At 48.9% G+C, this 24,343-nt stretch overlaps 1 protein-coding gene across 1 annotated transcript; it reads left to right on the top strand.

Moving 5' to 3' along the window:
- The first annotated feature begins 842 nt into the window (after positions 1 to 842).
- LOC143926807 (ecto-ADP-ribosyltransferase 5-like) lies at positions 843 to 22,081 on the top strand. The gene is made up of 3 exons (XM_077450852.1): positions 843 to 869; positions 17,965 to 18,637; positions 22,026 to 22,081. Exons 1-3 carry the CDS (start codon positions 843 to 845, stop codon positions 22,079 to 22,081), a joined length of 756 nt encoding a protein of 251 aa, XP_077306978.1.
- Positions 22,082 to 24,343: the final 2,262 nt, after the last annotated feature.

Raw genomic sequence — 24,343 nt, 5'->3', positions numbered from 1 at the left:
GTTCGAACCCGCGGACGGCGAAAGTCGGAAATTCGCCGCGAAACGACCGCCGGGCGAACCGTTCGGCCATCACTAATTGTGTGTGGCCAAGTCTGTTCATTTGAAAAGTCCATCAGAACTCCGTAAGAACTCCTGCAGAACTCCACCGTAAGTCTGTCGGACCTAGTCCCTCGAAAAGTCCGGTCGTGTGTACGCGGCATAAGGAGAGAGAATGGGCTACCTTATTTCCTATATGAGGATAATAATTTACCCTGTATGGATTTATAAGTTATTTAAAGAACCAAAAAAAATAAATAAATAAGAACTAAATTACTAAATTATTATATTCTATCTAACTAAGGGTGAGAGATCTATAATCTGTGGAACTTAAGCAAGGATGGAGACTAAAGTACTGTCAAAAGGGTCATAGGATAGACAAAATTTAGGTTTGTCTAGGTTCCATTTGAAATATATACTGACAAGCAGATCAGAAACCAAGATAAAGACTTTAGCTCGAATCTGCTTGTGCAGGGGGGCGTAGTTTTGTGTAGTGTTCTGTATACTGAAAAATGATCACCTATTAAAGAATATATTTATTGTATATCAGTGCATCGGTTCCGCTTCTTGAGTAGGTGAAGCAAAGCGACTTCTCTTATGGATGCTGGATGACGTTAGTTGTTCAGGAATGTCTTTTTGTTGTTGAGGGGAGCCAGAGTTCGCCCAACATTTGGGGCCTTCTGTAGGTGTTTCTGGTGTTGACAGGCAAAGATCAAGGACTGTGGTGAGTAAGTCATCAGCAGTTTTGCAGGTATAGGTGGTTCCTTTGTAGGTAAAGCAAATGGTGAAGGGAAAACTCCAGCGATATGGGATACGATGATATTGAAGTACTTGTAAGTGAGGTTTCATCGACCTTTCTATTTATCAGTGTTTGTTGAGAGTGGTCTTGATTAGAGTTGAGCGGACACCTGGATGTTCGAGTTCGACAGGTTAGGCCGAACTTCAGAAAAAAGTTTGGGTTCGGGACCGAACTTGACTCCGAACCCGAACCCCATTGAAGTTAATGGGGACCCAAACTTTTGAGGACTAAAATGGCTCTAAAAAAGTAATGGAAAGAGCTAGATGGCAGCAACAAAATTTTGTTATGAGCATGACAAGTGCTTTGCAAAAAAAATGTGAATAGGGAAATAACTTAAAATAACATAAAATAAATTAAAAAAAATATATATGCTGGAGGCCCCCTTCTCAGAAGAAGAGGTACAGGAAGTGATTAAGAACCTCAGAAACTCAACGGCACGATGCCACACATATGGTAGGAATGCCCCAGAATACGCCCTTTCTGGAAAAAAATATTAAATTTAATGGATAAGCTATTGGGAAAATAAAATACTTTGAAATAAAAAATAAATAAAAATTATAATCTTGACCTAAGAGGACGAGGTCCATATGGAGTAGGAGGTTGAGGTGGCGGTGGATGTGGCGGTGTAGGTGGAAGCGGCGGTGGAGGAGGACGAGGTAGCCAACACTGGTTCACAAATACAACAATGGCTGGGTAAGGCTGGCGATGTGTCGTATTCTGTCCCCCATCGGATAGTGTCCACCCTGTACTGCGCTTGCTCAGTATGTAGGACAAGGGGACTTCGAAAATCTCCAAAGACGAACGGCACTGCGCGGTGAGTCCAGGTTCAAGCCGCACCATCCGAGGTTCAAGCCGAGTGAAGTGAGGCCGTGCCCGAAACATGGCGAGCGAAGCGAGCCCGTGAGGGGCCCTGTTACTGTGTGTTACCGTATGTCCACTTGGATGGTGGGGCTTGAACCTGCACTCACTGCGCAGGCACCGTTCATCTCTTGAGATTTTCCAAATCTCCTTGTTCTCGGGCCAGACACTATCCGATGGCCAGACAGTTTTTGTCAGAACCGGTATACATGTCTATTCTGCACATGGTACTGACAAGTCCTGTAGGATCTATGCCTGGTTCATGTTAATGAACGTGTGCTTGTCCACATTGGCTCTGGACAGGCAGCTACGCTTGTCTGTGATAACGCCCCCTGCCATGCTAAATACATGTTCAGATAATACACTGGCTGCAGGGCAGGCCAGCACCACCAAGGCGTAAAGGGCAAGCTAAGGCCATGGGCCCAATTTGGAGACCCAGAAGTTGAAGGGGGCAGACCCGTCATTCAGTACTTGTAAGTGTGTGCAGACATTCTGCTCCACTATATTGGTGAAATGCTGCCTCCTGATAAGACGTTTCATCTCAGCTGGTGGTGCTGGTTCTTGTGGTGTGCTGACAAAGCTTTTCCACATTTCGGCCATGCTAACCCTGCCTTCTGAGGTGCTGGCAGTGCACCGGTTGCGTTGGCGACCTCTTCCTCCTCCTCTGCCTTCGCCTTGTGCTTCCACCGTACCCCCGCTGCCAGGTGGGAATGCCACCAGCAGAGTGTCTACCAGCGTGCGCTTGTACTCGTGCATCTTACGATCATGCTCCAGTGAGGGAATTAAGGACGGTATGTTGTCCTTGTAACAGGGATCCAGCAGGGTGGCCACCCAGTAATCAGCACCAGTTAGAATGTGGGCAACTTGGCGGTCGTTGCAGAGACACTGCATCGTGTAATTGCTCCTGTGTGTCAGGCTGCCCAGAGGCAACAAAAAGCTGTCCTCTGTGGGAGGTGTATCGTCTGTGTCCTCTGTATCCCCACGCATGCACTGTATCACGCACTAGTGATGGCCATGAGCTGGTCTGGGTGCCACCCTGCTGTGAACATGGTTTCTCCTCCTCCATCTCCTCCCCCTGATCATCCACCTTGTCATCCTCCAGAACTGTGCCCTTGCTGCCGGACAATTGTGTACCTGCCGTTTGTTGGTGCAGGAACCCACCCTCATAGCCACTTGTGAATGACTGCCCTGAAAGCCTTGGAAATGATCCCTCTTCCTCCTCCTCTGCCTGTGCCAAATCCTCTTCCATCATCGCCCAAAGCGTTTTTTCAAGGAGGCATAGAACTGGGACAGTAACACTGAGAACGGCGTCATCGGCACTGCCCATGTTTGTGGAGTACTCAAAACAGCGCAACAAGGCACACAGGTTGCATTGAGGCCCAGTTATTGGTGGTGAAGTGGTGCTGTTCCGCAGAGCGACTCATGCGTGCGTTCTGCAGCTGAAACTCCACTATCGCCTGCTGCTGCTCGCACAGTCTGGCCAGCATATGCAAGGTGGAGTTCCACCTTGTGGGCACGTCACATATGAGGCGGTGAGCGGGAAGGCCTAAGTTATGCTGCAGCGCTGACAGGCGAGCAGCAGAAGGGTGAGAACGCCGAAAGTACGCACAAACGGCCCGCACTTTCTGCAGCAGCTCTGGCATATGGGAGTAGTTTTTAGGAACCTCTGGACCACCAAGTTCAGTATATGCGCCAGGCAAGGGATGTACGTCAAACCGGCTATGCCCAGAGCTGCTAATAGATTTCGCCCATTATCGCACACCACCAGGCGGGGCTTGAGGCTCACTGCCACAAATCACTCATCGGTCTGTTGTTCCATGTCCCTCCACAACTCCTGCGCTGTATGGGGTTTTTCCCCCAAACAGGAACGTTTTAAAAATGCCTGCTGTCGTTTACCCCTGGCTGTGCTGAAGTTGGTGGTAAAGGTGTTACGCTGACCGGATGAGGAGGCAGTAGAGGATGAGGAAGTGGAGTAGGAGGAGTTAGCAACAGGAGGCAAACTGAAGCGCCCTGCAATCTTCGGTGGTGGAAGGACATGCGCCAAACTGCTATCCGCCTCAGGCCCAACCGCCACTGCATTTACCCAGTGTGCTGTTAGGGAGATATAACATCCCCGACCGTGCTTACTGGTCCATACATCCGTAGTTAGGTGGACCTTGCTACAGATGGCGTTGCACAGTCCACACCTGATTTTGTTTCCCACTTGGTTGTGCAGAGAAGGGATAACTCATCTGGAAAAGTAGTGGCGGCTGGGCACAACGTACTGTGGGACAGCCAATGCCATCAGGCTTTTAAAACTCTGCGTCTCCACCAGACGGAAAGACAGCATTTCAAAGGCGGGGAATTTTGAAATGCTGACATTCAGGGCCAGGGATCGCAGGTGGCTAGGGGGGTACTTCCTCTTCCGCTCCAGTGTTTGGGAGATGGAGAGCTGAACGCTTCCATGGGACATTGTGGAGATGGTTGGTGACCCAGGTGGTAGTGTTGCTGGCAGATCCTCTGTTTGCGGGTTGGCAGGTGCCACTGTCACTACAGAGATGGATGAAGAGGCCGAGACTGCAGCGGAAGAGGAAGCAAGAGGAGCCAGAGACCTTTCTTTGTTTTTGAGGTGTCTACTCCACTGTAGCTAAGTGCTTTGCACTTAGATGCCTGGTCATGCAGGTTGTCCTCAGGTTGAGAACATTTATGCCTCGCTTCAGGCTCTGATTGCACAGTGTGCAAACCACTCGTGTCTTGTCATGAGCACATTGTCTAAAGAATTGCCTTGCTAGGGAACTCCTTGGCTTTGGTGTGCTCGGTCCCTTGCTGTGTTGGGCAGTAGCAGTAGTACTGTCTAGGGGACGGACGCTCCGCTTTTGCACCCTGCTCCCTCTTCTACTGTGCTGGTGGCTCTGTGCGACCACCGCCTCTTCCTCCGAACTACACGGGGTGGTCACCTGCATGATGTTGATTCCATGTGGGGTCCAGGACCTCATCGTCCTCCACATCATCTTCCACCCAGTCTTCATCCCTGCCCTCCTTGTCGGTCTGCGAATTGCGAAAGCAGCAGCAGTTGGCACCTGTGTTTCGTCATCATCTGAGACGTGCTGCGAAGGTCCTCCCATGTACTCATCATGAAACAGAAGTGGTTGGGCATCAGTGCACTCAATCTCTTCCACTTCTGGGTCAGGGCTAGGTGGATGACCCTGGGAAACCCTGCTAACAGAGTCATCAAAAAGCAGAAGAGACTGCTGCATGATTTGGGGCTCAGACTGCTTGGCTGATTTGCAAGCAGGTGATGTGAAAGACTGATGGACATCGGCTGCAGGTGCCAACTCTGATCTTTCATCAGGAGACTGGGTGGGAGACAATGTGAAGGAACTGGAGGCACTGTCAGCAACCCAATCTACCATTGCCTGTACTTGTCCTGGCCTCAACATTCGTACAGCCGCATTAGGCCCGACCAAATACCGCTGCAGGCTCTGTCGTCTACTCACACCTGAGGAAGGTGTTTCACTTGTGCGTGTAGCTGGCACAGATCGACCACGTCCTCTTCCTGCAACAGGAGCTCCACCAGCAGCACCACGACCGAAGCCACGTCCCTTCTTTGACGTTCTCCTCTTATTTCTCAAATTTAGGATCTTGCCCTAAATGGGTGTTTTTGCAATAGCAGAATACACCCAGAGTATGTAAACGTGTATCTAAGAGCTGCAGAAATGGCGAAAAATGCTATGCAAAAAAAAATGTTTTTGCCCTAAAAATTTTTTTTAGAATAGCACAATAGAAGAAAAATATATAAATTGTGTAACACGCACCTCCACATATGCAGAAAACACTGCAAAGTTGTTGTTTTTTTTGCACTAAATGGGTGTTTTTGGAAGAGCAGAATACACCCAGAGTATGTAACGGTGTATCTTATGCCGCGTACACACGATCAAACAATCGTGTGGAAAAGTCCAGCAAACAAGTCCACCGGACAATCCCCCCATGTGTAGCCTCCGGCGTACTTTTTTGACCCGAAAGTACGGCGGACTTAGAAAGTAGTTTTGCACTCCAATCTTCTCGCTGGACTTGCATTTCGGTGGACAATCTGGCCGTGCGTATGCCAGTCCGCCGTACTTTTGAAATGAGCGGACTTTTCCCGCCCGGAGAAAAGTCCACTCATTTCGAGCAGGTCTCCAGGTAGGCGGGGCCTGCGAAGGAGACGTCGCTGACCCCGCCACCTGGTATGGACTTAAAGGGGAACCCCAACGCCAAAAAAATAGCCGTGGGGTCCCCCCAGGTCCACATCAGACCCTTGTCCGAGCACGCTACCCGGCCGGCCAGAAAAGGGGGGGACGAGCGAGCGCCCCCCCTCCTGAGCCGTACCAGGCCGCGTGCTCTCAACATGGGGGTGCCTTGGGGAAGGGGGGGGCACGCGGCCCCCCACCCCAAAGCACCCTGCCCCCATGTTGATGAGGACAAGGGCCTCTTCCCGACAACCCTGGCCATTGGTTGTCAGGGTCTGCGGGCGGGGGGCCACCGCCTGTAAAAGAGCTATAAGAAGGCGTGGTGGCCCGGCAGAAGAACCGAAGAGGGGGACAAGACCCCCGAAGTCGGAAGAAGAGGGGGGCGGCGAGGAAGAAAGCGGGGCTCCTCCGCTAGCAAAAGAGCTAGAAGAAGATAGCGGAGGAGTCCGGCGAGAAGACCCCAGAAGACCCCCGGAGCTGTGCAATAAACTATTTTTACCCTGTGTTGTGGTTTTTTTTGTACTTTTTTTCACAGGTGAATGGGTAGGGGTACATTGTACCCCATACTCATTCACATAGGGTGGGGGGCCGGTATCCGGGGGCCCCCTTATTAAAGGGGGCTCCCAGATTCCGATAAGCCGCCTGCCCGCAGACCCCGACAACCAATGGCCAGGGTTGTCGGGAAGAGGCCCTTGTCCTCATCAACATGAGGGCAAGGTGCTTTGGGGTGGGGGGCCGCCCGGGGGTCTTCTTACGACTTCGTGGTTCTTCTTGCTGGGCCTCCGCTCCTTCTTTCAGCTCTTTTACTGGCAGTGGCCCGGTCTTCTGTCGCCGATGTCGCAGCTGTCTTCACCGCCTTCTGTTCTTCTCTTCTTCTTCCTTGAGATGTTGACTCGTTGCTGTCATAATGTCGTAATGACAGGGACGTGTTGTGGGGTGAATTATATAGGGACAATGGTCGGGGTCACCGGGTGATGTCACCGCCCATTATGAGGTCACAGTCCCAGCATCCTCTGGGACTATGACATCATAATGGGCGGGGACATCACCCGGCGATGTCCCTATATAAGTTGCTGCATGCCGTGTCCCTGTCATTGCGGCCAGAGATGGTGTCGAGTTCAAGGAAGAAGAACAAGAAGAACAAGAAGAAGAGAAGGCGGTGGCGGCGATAGAAGACACACGGCCGTATTGTCCGCCGGACTCGCAGACAATTTTTGAGTCAAAACTACTTTCTAAGTCCGCCAGACTTTTGGGTAAAAAAAAGTCAGCCCGAGCCCACACACGGGCGGATTTTCTGGCGGACTCGAGTCTGCCAGACTTTTCCGCCGGATAGTTTGATCGTGTGTACGCGGCATTAGTCTAACATCAATAGTATGTAAGCTCTTGGAGGGGATGATAAGGGGCTATATACAAGATTTTAGTAATGAAAACGGTATCATTAGCAGTAATCAGCATGGATTCATGAAGAATCATTCTTGCCAAATTAATCTATTAACCTTCCAGGAGGAGGTGAGTTACTATCTCGATAAAGGAAGGCCAGTAGACGTGGTTTTGAACCATTTGGTCCGAGTCAGGAGGTTCTTTTTGGTCAGGGTGATTGTTTCTCCTTGGACTACCATAGCTGAAAAACAGATTTTTTTTTCATGACTGACTTTTACAAGAGTTTCTTATTATTACTTTTTGTTTTTTTTACTGCTGCACACCTTATTTTTTACACGAAAGCTACCTGATAATATATCTGCCTTTTTTTAACCATAATTTTTATTGGAATTTTATATATCATTCCAAAAAGTGCCGGGGGGGGGGGGGGGGGGGCGGGTAGCAGCTAGATACCTGTCATCGAGAAATGTCAGTATGTGAGCGAGGCTCGAGTTATTAGTCTGTCATGTCCCAGTCGGAGCGGAGAGCTTACATGTCTGTCCCAGGAGGTTTTGCGCATGCGCCCCTGCAACTGGTTCTTCCTAGCCAGATCACTTGTGCCACGTACACACGGCTGGACTTTGCATCGGGCAAAACTCCATCGGAATTTCCGACAGAAAAATTTAAAACAGGCTCTATATCTAAGTCCATCAGAAATGGCGACAGAAAAAGTCCGATGGGGCATACACACGGTCAGATAATCCGATGAAAATCTTGCGTCTGTCTCTGTCTCTTTCTGGCGGAAAGTCCGACCGTGTGTACGCGGCATTAGTTTGTACCTTCAGGTTTTAGGTTCCTATAGCCAATGCTGACTTGTCTTTTAAATTCCTTTACTAAAATATATGTATTGTTCATAGTTACATGGTTAGTCTGGCCGAAAAAAGACACAAGTCCATCCAGTTCAATCAATAAACCGTACAATCCCATATACACAATCCTATTAAACTTTATTATGGAATAAAAATATGTACCATTGTATGTAATGTCATTTCAACTTTTTTGGTGCAACTCAAAGTCCTATGGGCATGTTCTCCTTTTAGATATAGTTTGGTTTAGGGACTGAGTTGTGCCTTCATCTCATGCACTCCTGGCCACCTTTATCTTTATTTTTATACCTACTTCCCGCTGTCCAAATAATATTCTGATTGGTCAACACACTTCTGATTAAAATGACCCAAAATTCCATGCGGCAAGTAGGTTTAAAGGCTTCCTGCCCGTGTTTATTGGTCAGTCAGTGTACAGCAAAACAAAAGATAGGACGGGTAAGAATCACAGTGCAAAAGAAAGTCCAGCAAAACAATTCAGGCCGGTCTCACACATGTCCAGCTGTTTGCAATCTGGAGTCTGGTGCGTTTCTGTTCACCGGTTTAGGTGCAATTTAGGTGCAAATTTTTTCCAGAATTTGCACCTGAACTGGACCCAAAACTGCACAGGAATGTTTTAAAACCGCACAACCCGGACATGTGTGAAGAGGCTTAAAAAATGGCTAAAAATGCATCCAATTTGCACATATGTGAACCCAGTCTAAACCTCCTGGCTAGTAAATAGACCTCACTGGGTCTGCTTCAGCCCTTTAGACATGTTACATCATAGCCTGCTTGCATTCCTTCCCAGCAACAACCCATTAAAGTGTTGCTAAACCCACAACAGTAAAATCAGTGTGTATCTGCAGTAAAGCATGTTTGTTATACTCACTGTGGAGCCTAAGGGGTTAATCCTCTGCATTGTATAAAAAGGGTGTTTGACAGTGGCGGTCCTTCCATAGATACATACATGGCGCTACCCCCTAATCCATGCCCCCGTCCCCTAATCTACCTGCAGGTTTCTGGACGGATGGATTGCAACAGGGTTTTGTTTGTTTTTTGAAGCACATGATTAGAGCCAGAAGCTCTAATTGGCTTAAAGAAAGGGTGGACTTGAGGCGCAGAGCATTGCACCCTGAGCCCAGCCAGTTGTGTGACAGTAGCAAATTAATATTCGCTATCGTCTTTCTGATTCTCCTCCTTGCCAATCAGGAAGCGGGTCCTGAGACCTGTCACCCGATTGGCCGAGAGCAGAAGTATTCCTTTTGGCAGCCTAGGAGGAGGAGAGGCAGTGGAAGCTGCCGTCCGCTGCCCAGGGGAAGTGTGGGGCTGATAACTAACTGGCCGGCCGGCAATACACACCAAACTGAGCACGTTCAGCCTGCCCCCTGGCTCTGTTCTATCAGGAGATGGTTTGAGGACAGTGGAAGAGGGGGAGGATTCGAGAAGGACAGGATCAAACAGCAGTGGCGGCTGGTGGTATATTTTTATAGCGATACCCTCACTTAAGAGGGCCGCAAGTTTGGTTTGGGCCCTGAACACAGCTCCGCCAACCCCCCCGGCAATCTGCTCTACCCACTCTGGCACAGTTAGTATCTAGCAATACACATTAAATCGCTTATACACTAAATATGTGTGTGTGCGTGGGTGGATAACTCAAGCTCATAGACAATCTTTGAAAGTATATATCTGACTTTACTTGTTGTTTTTATAAAAGGAATAACATGAATTGAACATTTGGTTTGCAACACATAAGCAGGTCCCTGCAGTAACCAGTAATAAAGATAAACAGAGTAATCAGCATAATAAAGTATTGCTATGCAACTCTAGCGCTGCCCTTTTTCAGCGACTTCCCCGAATGGGTAAACTAACACCCAGCACTATCTACCTATGCAGTCAGGCCTGACTGATCTAGATGGAAGTCCAGTGAAACAATATTCGCTAGCAATCTTTTGGTGGTGCACTTGAAGAACAACTTTGTAATCCAAACGAATAATAAAGATAAAGTATCTGTCTTTAAACAGCTCTCACCACCCGGAAAAGTCCAAGTCCGTTTCCTCCGCCGATTCATCTAGGAACAGGAATCCACCGACCTCCGAGTCTTCAATCCTTCTGGTGTACTGCAGCAAGGATGAGAAAGGGTCTCTCAGGTGCAGCTAGGCTGGCAGAGGGCTCTTTGGAAAAGAGCACAAGGCCCAGGCTTCAGGCCTTGTGCCTCCAGCAGTTCAGCACAGACCTCCTCTTGCTAGGAGAGGGGGGGGTGTCCAAAAAGAGCAAACTAGGCCTCTCCCCCTCCTTATATGTCCTCCCCCATGAGTCTCTGGGGCATGACTCCAAACATCCTGGGAACCAGCGGGGTTCTGGGAACAGTAGTTTTATAGTCCTTAAAGAGACCCCGCTACACACTCCCCCCACTTAAACTCTTTGGTCCCCAAAGATAAACTTTTAACACATATCCTGTACCAATTTTGAAAGTTCTGGGTATGATGTTGGTACAGGGAATTTCCACCAGAACTCAGAGGTGGGATTCCCTGTCCCACAGGTCACACTGGCATGAGTGGCCTGCCTAACTGTGCCAGAGAGTGAGCTGGGGTTGCCCTCCACCAAATGGTCAGTGGAGGGATTAGAGCGTTCAGCACTTCTTCTAGCAGTTACAACAGAGTCCTCAGAGCTCTCGCCCATTTGAGAGTAGGTTAGCTTCTTGGGGGGTCTCACAACTCGGCGAGCTCTCTGTTCTCTTGGGACTTCAGGCTCTGGTGCCACAGGCTCTACTTCAGGAACACACTCTGACAGCATCACTGGTTCTGGAACCTTGGTCCTTTCCTCTTCTGAGTAAATGCTAGGGATATCTTCCCAGCCTTTAGGCACACCACTAGATGGAATGAACTCTGTAGCTTCTGGGTTCAGTGTCCCATCCTGTGTATCCTCAGTAGGTGGGAGATCTATGGCAGAATTTCCTGAAGTTGATGAAGGCCACAGCCACTCAAGCTCTCCTCTTCCACCTTCACCTCGTTGGGAATCTTGTCCATCTCTAACCCGGGAGGTCTGAGACCGAGTGCTAGGTCCCGGGGTATCCAGAATGGAAACAGATTCAGGTGGATTTCTCACTGGAGGTATTCTGACTGCTTCGGTAAGGGGGAGCAAATGATTCCTGTGCCAAGTCTTCAAGGGCCCCACTTTCCCCTCTGGTTTTAACTTATACACAGGCAATCCAGGTAGCTTTCTGCAAATGACATAGGGCTCCGATCTCCATCTATCAGCAAGCTTGTGCTTCCCAGGGATACCCAGATAGCGTAGCAGTACACGGTCCCCAGGCTGCAGGTCTTGCACTCGAACCTTCAGATCGAAGTTCCTCTTGTTGCGGGCTCCCCTTTGGTCCGAGGCTGCCTGAGCTCGTTCATGGGCCACTTTCAAATTGTGTCTAAGTCGGTCCACATATCCTTTGTGGGAGGTAGCAGAGGCATGGTCTAGGGAAATGCCAAAGGGCAGATCCACCGGCAATCTTGCTTCTCTCCCAAACATGAGCCGGTAGGGGGAGTAACCCGTCACATCACTTGTGGTGCAGGTGTAAGCGTGCACCAAAGCTGATATGTGTTGGCTCCGGTGTTGCTTCTTCTCTGTCTCTAGAGTTCCAAGCATGTTTAGTAAGGTCCGATTAAACCTCTCAGGTTGGGCATCTCCTTGTGGATGATAAGGTGTAGTCCTGGTCTTCTCTACTCCCAATGAGTCCAGTAGGTCCCGAATCAGACGACTCTCAAAGTCCCTTCCTTGGTCTGAGTGGATTCTCTGTGGTAATCCATAGTGGACAAAGTATTTTTCCATGAGCACCTTGGCCACAGTGGAGGCCTTTTGGTCTTTGGTGGGGAAAGCCTGGGCATAACGGGTGAAATGATCGGTTACCACCAGAACATTTCCCAATCCACTCAAATCGGGTTTGAGGCAGAGAAAGTCAATGCACACCAGATCCATTGGACCCTGACTCTGTAGGTGGCTCATTGGGGCAGTTTGATGGGGTAGAGTCTTCCTCTGGATGCATCGTGCACAAGAATGGCAATAATCCTCCACTTCTGCCCTCATACAGGGCCAATAGAACTAGCTTCTGACAAGCTGGAAAGTTCTCTCCGCCCCTAGATGGCCATGCTGATCATGTAAGGCAATTAGTACCGTCTCTCGGTGCTTCTCTGGGAGAAACAACTGCCACTTATCAGAGGGGCCCCTTCGGTAGACCACTCCCTGATGTACTTGTAGCTTATCCAACTCTTTCCTCAGCAGGCGAGCCTCCTTGGAAGGGTGATGTCAAAGTCCCTCTGGATTCTCGTTCTCCAAAGCTTCAAGGACCAATCTCCCCATGGGGTCTTCCAATTGGTCATAGCTCAGCTCCTTTCTGGACAGCTTTGGCAGGAGTTCCTCTGCTAGTTGAGTTACCCCACAGTAGGGTTGAGGGACTCCCACTGCGGTGACTCCTATCTCCTCTGCTCTGGAGCCCCCTCTTGCTTGAAACTTAGCACCCTGACAGAGTGCTCGCACTCCTTCCGGTGCTACCTGGGTCCAGTCTTCCCAGTCATTGACCATGACATGAGATCTTCGGGACAGGGCATCTGCATCCCTATTTCCAGCCCCTGGTCTGTACCTTAGACTGAAGTTGAATCCGGATAATGCAGCCAACCATCTGTGTCCGGTTGCATCTAACTTTGCAGTAGTGAAGAGGTAGGTCAGAGGATTGTTATCTGTCTTTACGGTAAACTCCGCCCCATAGAGATAGCCCTTTAGTTTGTCTACTACTGCCCATTTGAGGGCCAAGAACTCCAATTTATGAGTGGGGTAGTTCTTCTCCGAGGGAGTCAGGCTCCGGCTCACATAGGCCACTGGTCGCAGCTGCTCTTCATACTCTTGATAGAGCACTCCGCCTAGGCCCTCATGACTGGCATCGACATGTAGCTCATATGGTCTGGTGGGGTCGGCATAGGCCAGGACTGGGGCCGTGGTAAGGCTCCTCTTCAAGGTTCGGAAAGCCTCTTCACACCTTGGGTTCCACTGATCTTGAACCGACTCACCGGCCCTCCTAGGTCCCAAGCCATCCTCTTCTCCTTCAGTCTTGAGCAATTCGTTTAGTGGCTTGGCAATCCGGGCAAACCCATCCACAAATCTTCTATAATAGGAGCAGAACCCCAGGAAAGATCTGAGCTCTGTGACTGTTGTCGGTCTTGGCCAAGAGGTAACTGCCTCCAACTTCTCAGGGTCTGTAGCCACTCCCTTTTCAGACACTATGTGTCCCAGATAGTTCACAGAGGATTGGTAAAACCGGCACTTCTCGGGAGAAAGCTTGAGTCCCTCTTCGCTGAGTCTTCTCAACACCTTCTCCAACCTGGCCTCATGTTCTTCCAAAGTCTTCCCGAAGACAATGACATTGTCCAAGTACACAAGGACTTCTACGAGGTTCATGTCTCCAACGGTCTTCTCCATGAGGCGTTGAAAGGTAGCAGGGGCTCCAGACAGGCCCTGAGGCATTCTGTTGAATTCAAAGAATCCCACTGGGGTTATGAAAGCTGTCTTCTCTCGGTCTTCCTGGTGCATGGGGATTTGGTAGTACCCACTCTTGAGGTCCATTACACTGAACCACTTGGCACCAGACAAACTCTGTAGGGCATCCTCTATTCTCGGTGTGGTATACTGGTCAGGGATGGTCCTCCTGTTGAGAGTCCTGTAGTCGATACAAAGCCTCAACGACCCATTCTTTTTCCTGACCACCACTATGGGAGAGGCATAGGGACTTCTAGACTCCCGAATCACACCAGTCTTCTTCAACTCCGCAAGCTGCTCCCTCAGATCCTCCAGATCAGCTAGAGGGACCCGCCTAACCCTTTCCCTGAAGGGTTTGTCTTTTTGGAGGCGGATTCGGTGGGTGGCACTCCTGGCACACCCCACATCAAACTCATCCTTTGAGAAAATCCTCTCCCATCTAGTCAGCTGGGCCTTGGCTCTCTCCTTCCAGGCTCCAGGTAGGTCCGGGTTCTCCATGGAAAGTTTTTCCCAAACATCTCCTCCTTTACCCGTTCCTTTTACTTCTGACCAGCTGACTGGGGCCGCAGGACTCACCTGCCCCAACAGCATCCTGGCAGGGATCTCTATGGGTCTCTCCATAGGGTTTCTCACACTCACTGGGACTCTTCCTCGAGCCTTCTTCAGGGCCTTGATTGGAATCACTTCCGGTATCACTTCCAGGCCTGAGTGGTCCTCCCTTGGATCGGATTCCAGCATGACAAAGGGGCCAGGCTGCTCCCAGGTAAGCTTCACCGTGGCCCTGAGGCAGGCTACCTCTCCGGGCTGCAGCACCACTCCTTCTCTCCCAAGTCTCCACACCTTCCCTATCCCCTCTCCTGGGGTCTTCTGCTCTAGGACCAACCGTTGGTAGGCTGTCTTCAGCATGGGATGGATATTGGGATCTTGATGGTTTCTCGTCTTCACTAGAGGGGTCAGAAGTCTTTGCACCAGATCCGTATTGGTCCCTATGATGAGGGACATCTTGCTGGCCCCGGGCGGTCTAGGACACACAACTGCCAGGGTGTCAAACACCTCTGTTTTCCCCGCCACAGATGGATCGAAGGTCAGCTTTATGGGCAGGTAACCATCGTAGGGGAAACTCTGAGCTCCCAGGCCCCATATCTCCAGCTCTTCTATCTTCTGTATAGGCAAATGGCTCAAGTGCCTATCATAGAAGTCTCTGTACAACAAAGTCACTTGAGCTCCAGTGTCCAGGAGGGCCTTCGTGTAGACTCCTTCCACCTGGATGGAGACAGTGGGGGACGGGCCGACCAATTCTTCTGGGTAGGGCCGGGTTGAGGCCACCCTCTTCTGGGGACCCGTCTTCATCCAGTTGGTTTTTGACTTTATTCTTTTTCGAGCCTGGTATGCATTGACCCTCCCCACAGTAATGGGAGTGCAAACCCGCTGAGGGATGTTATTGTTTCTTATTTGTAGACATTCCTTCTGAGGGGTCTGGTTTTCTCTCTTTCTCTTCCTTCTTTTCAGTTTGGAGTTCACTGAAAGGCATGGGCACCCGGTTGACTCCCTCACCGGGGCCCTCTGGAGTTTCCTGCCACTGGCGGTTATCTGTCTCCTTCTTCTTGGGACTGGAACATCTACTGGCGAAGTGGCAACTGCCCCCGCAGTTGTAGCATAGCATCTCTTCTCGGTCTCGAGTGGGGCTTGGTGTTGGTGTATCTGGAAACAACTCCTTCCTAGGACTTGGTTTCTCGGCTCCCCCTTGACCTTTCGCCATCATAGCAGGCAACATCTCCATCACCTGGGACATCTGTAACTTCAAAGTGTCCACCTCCTTATCTCTAGCGGGAGTCATGGCCGGTGTAACTATTGCTACCGGTTGTTTGACGGGCTCGGTGAGATGTTCTTCCCTTTTCTCTTCCAGTAGGGCCTCTTCCTCTCTGATCATTCGGATGAGGTCAGTGTACTCCAGATTCTTCCCATCCTGTCGGGCACGCAGTGTCCATGCAATAGGATCCATGGGTTGAGCTCCCCTCAGTACCTGTTGAGCACGGGCCTCATCTACTTTCCCTGGGCTGATCCCCTTCCTTAGGATCATCCCATGCAGGATTTTATCTAAACGTCCCATGTAGTCTGATAGTTTTTCACCTTTCTTCTGGTAGCAATGCTCTAACTGATAAGCAAGCTCAGAGATTTTCTCTGTCCCACCAAACACATTCTGTAATACATCTAGGTACTCCTGCGCATTACAGTCTGTCTTGCTCATCTTCAGGTTGCGTACGGCCTCTAGAGCAGGCCCCTTTAGACTTTCCACAATCCTCTGCTTCTTTCTGCGCTCTGGAACTTCCCATTCCTCTAGTGCCTGAGTTGCGCTAACCACTCTTCAAATCCCTCTTCTTCCGAAGGTACAGGTTTCCTCCCTGAAAACATCCGGAGTTTTCTGTACCCCGAAATCGGGTAATCTGTGGGATCCTTCTTGCACTGGGCCACAATCTCCCCTAGGACAGCACACAGTTCTGCGCTAAGGGTGGCCGGTGCTGATCTGAGACTCTCGGGTAAGGTACGGGCCGCAGCCTGCGGTGATCCCGTTGGCGATGGCTCCTCCTTTGTTGCGTGCGCCAACCTATAGGATCTGTTGTCTTGTGTCCGTACACAGTTGCGCTTGCAAGCCTCTGGCATCCCATCCCAGTATTCCACTAGCGCGTACTGATATGTGATGTCTGGGTCTGATTTTATCTCCATCACCCATGGTTCATGGTCTGGGGACACTGACTTCATTAACTCTCAGTCGACCATTTCTCCCCTGGGAGGCTAATGACCACCGACTGACTTGGGTCGGCCTTAGCCGCTTCACACCATGCTCTGACTCTCCGTGGGTCCCTGCCGGTACCTCTGGCGTGTTCACCGCTGTCTCAGAAATCCCGGATTTACGAGCCCCCGCGTATAGTGATACCCTCACTTAAGAGGGCCGCAAGTTTGGTTTGGGCCCTGAACACAGCTCCGCCAACCCCCCGGCAATCTGCTCTACCCACTCTGGCACAGTTAGTATCTAGCAATACACATTAAATCGCTTATACTCTAAATATGTGTGTGCGTGGGTGGATAACTCAAGCTCATAGACAATCTTTGAAAGTATATATCTGACTTTACTTGTTGTTTTTATAAAAGGAATAACATGAATCGAACATTTGGTTTGCAACACATAAGCAGGTCCCTGCAGTAACCAGTAATAAAGATAAACAGCGTAATCAGCATAATAAAGTATTGCTATGCAACTCTAGAGCTGCCCTTTTTCAGCTACTTCCCCGCATGGGTAAACTAACACCCAACACTATCTACCTATGCAGTCAGGCCTGACTGATCTAGATGGAAGTCCAGTGAAACAATATTCACTAGCAATCTTTCGGTGGTGCACTTGAAGAACAACTTTGTAATCCAAACGAATAATAAAGATAAAGTATCTGTCTTTAAACAGCTCTCACCACCCGGACAAGTCCAAGTCCGTTTCCTCCGCCGATTCATCTAGGAACAGGAATCCACCGACCTCCGAGTCTTTAATCCTTCTGGTGTACTGCAGCAAGGATGAGAAAATGTCTCTCAGGTGCAGCTAGGCTGGCAGAGGGCTCTTTGGAAAAGAGCACAAGGCCCAGGCTTCAGGCCTTGTGCCTCCAGCAGTTCAGCACAGACCTCCTCTTGCTAGAAGAGGGGGGGGTGTCCAAAAAGAGCAAACTAGGCCTCTCCCCCTCCTTATATGTCCTCCCCCATGAGTCTCTGGGGCATGACTCCAAACATCCTGGGAACCAGCGGGGTTCTGGGAACAGTAGTTTTATAGTCCTTAAAGAGACCCCGCTACATTTTTATTTGGGGCGTAAAAAACATACCACCAGCTGCCACTGCTGTTTGATCCTGTCTGTCTCCTCTTCCACTGTTCTCAAACCATCTCCTGATAGAACAGAGTCAGGGGACAGGCTGCACATGCTCGGTTTGGTGTGTATTGCTAGAGAGTTTTATTTTACTTGGGCGAGTGCATGTGATCAGCACAGGGCCAATTAGCACTCTCCAGATAGACAGTCAGGGGTCATGCAGCCTCATAGAACAATCAGGGAGGAATGAAAATCCCTCCTACAAGCTTTAACCAGACACTGATAGAGGTCACAAGACTGCTATATACTGCAGATGAGAAAAGGTATTTAGCAGTTTATATTTACTAAAAATAATTGCATTTGCATGTTCTGTTTACTGTGGGGGACCAGATACGCAGGGTCCTGGGTTTAGTAACACTTTAATGTACATGTATGACTGTATTATGACCATAATGGAGTTCTTCTGATCACTGCAGGTTTATCTAACTATGAGTGAAGGGGTGTTTGATGATCAGTACGAAGGCTGCACAGAAGAGATGGAAAAGAAAATAAGTTCCCTACTTGCTGCAGAAAAAAAAGCTGACCCAGAATTTAGCAGCACTTGGGATAAGGCAGAAAAGAAATGGAACACCAAGAAACCAAGTGTACCGAGAGGCTTTCGGGATGAGTACGGCATTGCCATCATGGCTTATTCCAACAACGGCAGCAGTCTTTTTTCTAGCTTCAACAGCGCAGTGAGAGAATATAAGAGCAAGGACACCTTCCGTTACCATTCTCTGCACTTCTTGATGACGCGAGCCGTAGTGCTCCTCAGGTCGAGCTGTTTACAGGTATACAGAGGGATGAAAGGAATTTATTTTGAGCCTGAAAAAATTGGAGGAGAAGTCAGGCTTGGCCAGTTTTCCTCGTCATCCACCAGCCAGAAAGTAGCGAAGGGCTTTGGAGACGACACGTTCTTCACCTTCGCCAGCTTCTTCGGTGCTTCGATCATCAATTTTTCCTATTTTCCAGACCAAAAGGAGGTTCTGATACCAGTAGATGAGGTTTTCACCGTGACCAGATTTACAAAGGAGGGAGTTAAAAACAGATTTGTCCTGAATCCGACACAAAGAAGATGTCACTACTACAACTGTGACTACCTAAAAGGAGGTTAGTACATTTTTTTACTTTTTTTTTACAGTTTGCTCTGGGCTTTCATGTGGAAAAAAAGGGTGTAGATCCAATTAAACATCTACCTGCCACAAACATGGACAATTCAAATCAAACATGATAAAAAAAACAAAAAAATACACACACACATACTTTACACAGGAATGAGTCACATAAACTAATTGTCACAAGTATTGTGACAATGGCCTTTACACGCACATGAACTTTAATGGCATCCCAGTCTAAAGCCTCGTACACACGATCGGATAGTTGGCCAACAAAGCGCCAGACTTTTGTCCGAAGGGCGTGTGCCGGGAACTTGTCTTGCATGCAAATACAAACATAGTGACGTACTACGTGGAATTTCAGCTCTTGAGTGCCTCCCTTTGGGCATCTTCTGCTAATGTCGTGTTTGGTGAGCATTGATTCCGAGCATGTATGTTTGTACTTTAGACTTTTGTGTGAGGGACTTGTGTACACACAATAGGAAAATCTGACAACAGACCGTTGTCCGCTGAAAATTTACTAGCCTGCCAACCAACATTTGGCGGAAAGTTGGACAACAATTGTCTGACGTAGCGTACTAACGGTCAGATTTTAGGCCAACAGTCTGTCATCAAACAATTCCCTGCCTCCCCTCACAGTAGTGTCCTGTACTCCCCAATACTGTGCCCTCTGCCTCTTCACATCACCCACTGTAATGTCCTTTGCCCCCCCACCCCACAGTAGTGTCCTGTACTCCCCAATACTGTGCCCTCTGCCTCTTCACATCACCCCACTGTAATGTCCTTTGCCCCCCCCCACCCCACAGTAGTGTGCTGTACCCCCCAAAGCAGTGTCCTCTTCCCCCTTCACATCACCGTCCCCCCATCTGTAGCATCCTCAGGACCCTTTGCCCCCACCAGTAGTGTCATGTACCTCCCCAAAAGAGTTTCCTTGTCCCCCCTTCACATCACTTCTACCCCCCCCCCCGATAGCAGTGTCTTCTGCCCCCCACAAGGTGAACTCTGCTCCCTGTGCCCCCCTGAAAGCAGTGTCTTCTGCCTCCCCATCCCCCAAAGCTGTGTCCTCTGTCCATTTTTCATCAATATTCACCAATATTCCCCCTCCCTCCAATGTAGTGTCCTCTTTCCCCCCTCCAACAGTATTTCACTCCCCCCAACATACACACAGCGCTGTGTAGGTAGCACTTCCTATCTGCCGGCGTGAGTGCAGCAGAGAGGAGATCAGGAAACAGCAAAGTGCTGGGTGAAAGGCAAGAGCAGGTGCTGCCAGAGTTTCTAATAGCAAGCTGGTGATTGGTTGCTAGGACCACCTAGCAACCAATCACTGAGGCAGCTCCCGCCCAGACGCTCGGGAGCTGCCTCAGTGATTGGCAGCTTCTGCCTAGCCTTACCAGCGCCCATCAAATGCAGCCTCACTAGCACCCATCAAATGCAGCCTCAACAGCGCCCATCAAATGCAGCCTCACCAGCACCCATCAAATGCAGCCTCAACAGCGCCCATCAAATTCAGCCTCAACAGCGCCCATCAAATGCGGCCTCACCAGCGCCCATCAAATGCAGCCTCACCAGCACCCCTTAATATAGCCTCACCATCACCCATCAAATGTAGCCTACCAACGCCCATCAAATGTAGCCTCACCAGTACCCATTAATGCAGCCTCACCAGTGCCCATCAAATGTAGCCTCACCAGCGCCCATCAAATGCAGCCTACCAGCGCCATCAAATGTAGCCTCACCAGTGCCTATCAAATGCAGCCTCACCAGCCCCCATAAAATGCAGCCTCAACAGCGCCCATCAAATGCAGCCTACCAGCGCCCATCCAGTGATGGGTGAAAGGCAAGAGCAGGTGCTGCCAGAGTTTATAATAGCAAGCTGGTGATTGGTTGCTAGGACTGCCTAGCAACCAATCACTGAGGCAGCTCCCGCCCAGATGCTCGGGAGCTGCCTCAGTGATTGGAAGCTTCTGCCTAACCTTACCAGCGCCCATCAAATGCAGCCTTACTAGCGCCCATCAAATGCAGCCTCAACAGCGCCCACCAAATCAGCCTCAGCAGCACCCACCAAAGGCAGCCTCACCAGCACCCCTTAATATAGCCTCACCATCGCCCATCAAATGTAGCCTACCAGTGCCCATCAAATGTAGCCTCACCAGTGCCCATTAATGCAGACTCACCAGTGCCCATCAAATGTAGCCTCACCAGCGATCATCAAATGTAGCCTACCAGCGCCCATCAAATGTAGCCTCACCAGTGCCTATCAAATGCAGCCTCACCAGCCCCCATAAAATGCAGCCTCAACAGCGCCCATCAAATGCAGCCTACCAGTGCCCATCCAGTGCTGGGTGAAAGGCAAGAGCAGGTGCTGCCAGGGTTTATAATAGCAAGCTGGTGATTGCCTCAGTGATTGGCAGCTTCTGCCTAGCCTTACCAGTGCCTATCAAATGCATCCTCACCAGCGCCCATCAAATTCACCCTACCAGCGCCCATCAAATGTAGTCTTACCAGCGCCCATTAAATGCAGCCTCACCAGAGCTCATTAAACACAGCCTCACCAGCGCCCATCAAATGCAGCCTTGCAGCGGCCATCAAAAGCAGCCTCAACAGCGCCCATCAATGCAGCCTCACCAGTGCCCATAAAATTCAGCCTACCAGGGCCCATCAAATGTAGCCTCACCAGCGCCCATCAAATGCAGGCTAGCTAGTTTGCCTAGTGGTAGCACAGGCCCTGCAAGGTGTTAGGACATGTGGCCTAGTTAGCTCTATGGCCAGTCAGGGCCTGCTGTTGTGGTAGAGTCTGTGTTTTGTCTTATTGTGATTCGGATTGCACCAATATCCTTTTTTTTTTTACCGGTGAGTACAAGTACTGATACTTTCCATCAAGTACTTGCCGATACCGAGTACTGATACTTTGCAATTTGCTTCCACATAAAATGAATAGGCGCAAATCACATTGCAATGAATTACATGCAATTTGAACAGGAATGCTGTGTGACTTCCCCCACAGCTCCTGTGTGAACCCAGTATAGAAAGGGAAGCGCTATCTAGTGGGCAGTTTATTAAAAAATGTTATAACTCACATTAAAGTACATATCTACTCAAATCCAAACCTGCATAGTGTTCCTGTCCTGTCAATGATAGAAAATGATGGCCACTGGATGTGCTCACAGGGCTGGGGGGGGGGAGAAGTTCAGGGACTCCTGACGATATAGGGAGGAAGTGATGTCAGCTTGGGGGCGGACCGCTTATACATCTCCTCAAACGGCCATGGTTTTCTATCATCGGCGGGATGGGGGCCCTATGAAGATTTGGAGTTGAGCAGATAGGTATTGGTATCGGTGCATCCCTAGTTTGTGATATGACATTTCTGGTCATTGTTTTTACAGGAGGAAAAAGCAATACATGTGTGCCCAGCGGAGGTAAGCATGAAACCTTCTCCTAAACTAATCATGGATGCTAATATTTAGAGTATATCACAAGACAGATATTATATTTATTTCTTCATAAGAAATCCAGACACATCAAAGAAAACATTCCCCCATAATTCCTAGTATTTTTCTAGTATTTTCTGCCTTATAGAGGGTCTGATATCCTTGTGGTGGTTGTAGCCACAAAGGAGAAGAGAAGGTCAGGAGCAGAGTATTTACTACATTATAGAGGGTCATGTTGAAGTGGGTTGTGATATCCCAGTGGTGAGTCTACTCACCACGACAGAGAGTAAGTCAGGAGCTGAGTATTTTCACTTTAGGGAAGGCCATGTTGGAGGGTGTGATATCCTGGTGGTGGGTGTAATCAGGAAGGTAGGGATAAGGTCAGGAGCAGAGTATTTTCTATCTGATAGAAGGTCATGTTGGAGGGTGTGATATCCTGGTAGTGGGTGTAATCAGGGAGGTAGGGATAAGGTCAGGAGCAGAGTATTTTCTATCTGATAGAAGGTCATGTTGGAGGGTGTGATATCCTGGTGGTGGGTGTAATCAGGGAGATAGAGATAAGGTCAGGGGCAGAGTATTTTCTATCTGATGGAAAATCATGTTGGAGGGTGTGATATCCTGGAGGGTGAGCATAATCAGGAACATAGAGGAAAGGTCAGGAGTATTTTCTACCTTATAAACGGTCACGTTAGAGGGTGTGATATTTCCATGGTCAGTGCAATCAGAGAAGTAGACAGAAGGTCAGGCACACATTAAAGTGAGCCACTTAGGAGAGAGAGAGAGACTCGGGCGGGCTGCTGCTCTCATGCACATCACTGGATCGAGATGGGGCTCGGGTAAGTATGCATTCATGTAAAAAACCTTCTGCCTTTAGAACCACATTAAAGATCATGATCCTTTCATCCTTTAAGGGTCTTTTCTCTGAATCATGGTGTTATTGTTTATTAATTATCACATTCTGAGGTTTTACTTTGATGGTTTTTTTCCAGGGACCCGGATTTTTCCATCTCTGGCTGTGATAGTTCTTCTTGCTCTGTCAATGTTTCATCTTTAACCGCTGTTTTTTGAGGAGCTCATATACCAACTGACCACCTTAATATTGGGGGGTCTGAGAATTTCGGTTATTCCAGAAAATACACTTAGTAATTCTCCTGCTCTAATTTGCTAAAGTGGAGCTCAAGCCAACGCATTTCTGTTTTGGATGGAGTGAGGAATGGTTAGAACCACTGTCAGGTTTTTATCACTTTCTGTGTCTCCATTGTTGCCATTCCCCTTTATTCCTGTCCTGGAGACCTCAGATTAGGGATGAGCCGAACACCCCCCTGTTCGCTTCGCACCAGAACCTGCGAACAGACCTAAACTTCGTGTGAACTTTAGAACCCTATTAAAGTCTATGGGACTCGAACGTTCACAATCTAAAGTCCTAATTTTAAAGGCTAATATGCAAGTTACTGTCCTAAAAAGTGTTTGGGGACCTGGGTCCTGCCCCAGGGGACATGGGTCAATGCAAAAAAAAAGTTGTAAAAACTGCCATTTTTTAAGGAGCAGTGATTTTAATAATGATTAAAGTGAAACAATAAAAGTGTAATATTCCTTTAAATGTGGTACCTGGGGGGTGTCTATAGTATGCCTGTGAAGGGCGCACTTTTTAGGACAGTAACTTGCATATTAGCCTTTAAAATTAGTACTTTAGATTTCTCCCATAAACTTGTATAGGGTGTTCCGGCTTTTTGAATTTGCCGAGAACACCCCAAATTGTTCACTGTTCGCTGAACAGGCGAACAGGCAATGTTCGAGCCGAACATGAGTTTGACTCGAACTTGAAGCTCATCCCTACCTCAGACACAGTAAAAATATTTCCAGCTTGACCACAGACAGGAAACGCAATGGGGGGGATTTACAAAGGCTGGTACACTCAGAATCTGGTGCAGCTGTGCATGGTAGCCAATCGGCTTCTAAGTTCAGCTTGTTCTATTAAGCTTTGCCGATAAAACCTGGAAGCTGATTGGTTTCTGTGCCGAGTTGCACTAGATTTTTCACTCTCCAGTTTTAGTAAATCAAACCCAATGTGGCAGCAAATCAAACCTTTCTCCACTCTGTGCAAAAAAGTTGTTTTTGAGGTTCCATTTAAAAAAACATTTATGAAAAATCTAATTTGCAACGCTGTTTACAACTTTGACTTGGTATAGAGAACCAGACATATTTAACATTTAAATATAGATTTAATAACCAAAGTTTGGGGACATCTGACCATCACACCTACCTCTGTGACC

The sequence above is a fragment of the Lithobates pipiens genome, unplaced genomic scaffold (genome assembly GCF_037356315.1).
Source record: "Lithobates pipiens isolate NorthernLeopardFrog02 unplaced genomic scaffold, aLitPip1_a1.2 Scaffold_23, whole genome shotgun sequence".
NCBI lineage: Eukaryota > Metazoa > Chordata > Amphibia > Anura > Ranidae > Lithobates > Lithobates pipiens.
Note: the sequence above shows the minus strand (reverse complement) of the source record. Positions and strands in the feature narration are given on the sequence as shown.

Bases quoted from the DNA above. Each gene is read 5' to 3' on its own strand.
- LOC143926807 (XM_077450852.1), top strand. From the start codon at position 843: ATGGGATACGATGATATTGAAGTACTT. The intron at 870-17,964 runs GTAAGTGAGGTT...TGATCACTGCAG, and splicing joins ACGATGATATTGAAGTACTT to GTTTATCTAACTATGAGTGA. The intron at 18,638-22,025 runs GTTAGTACATTT...TTGTTTTTACAG, and splicing joins CTGTGACTACCTAAAAGGAG to GAGGAAAAAGCAATACATGT.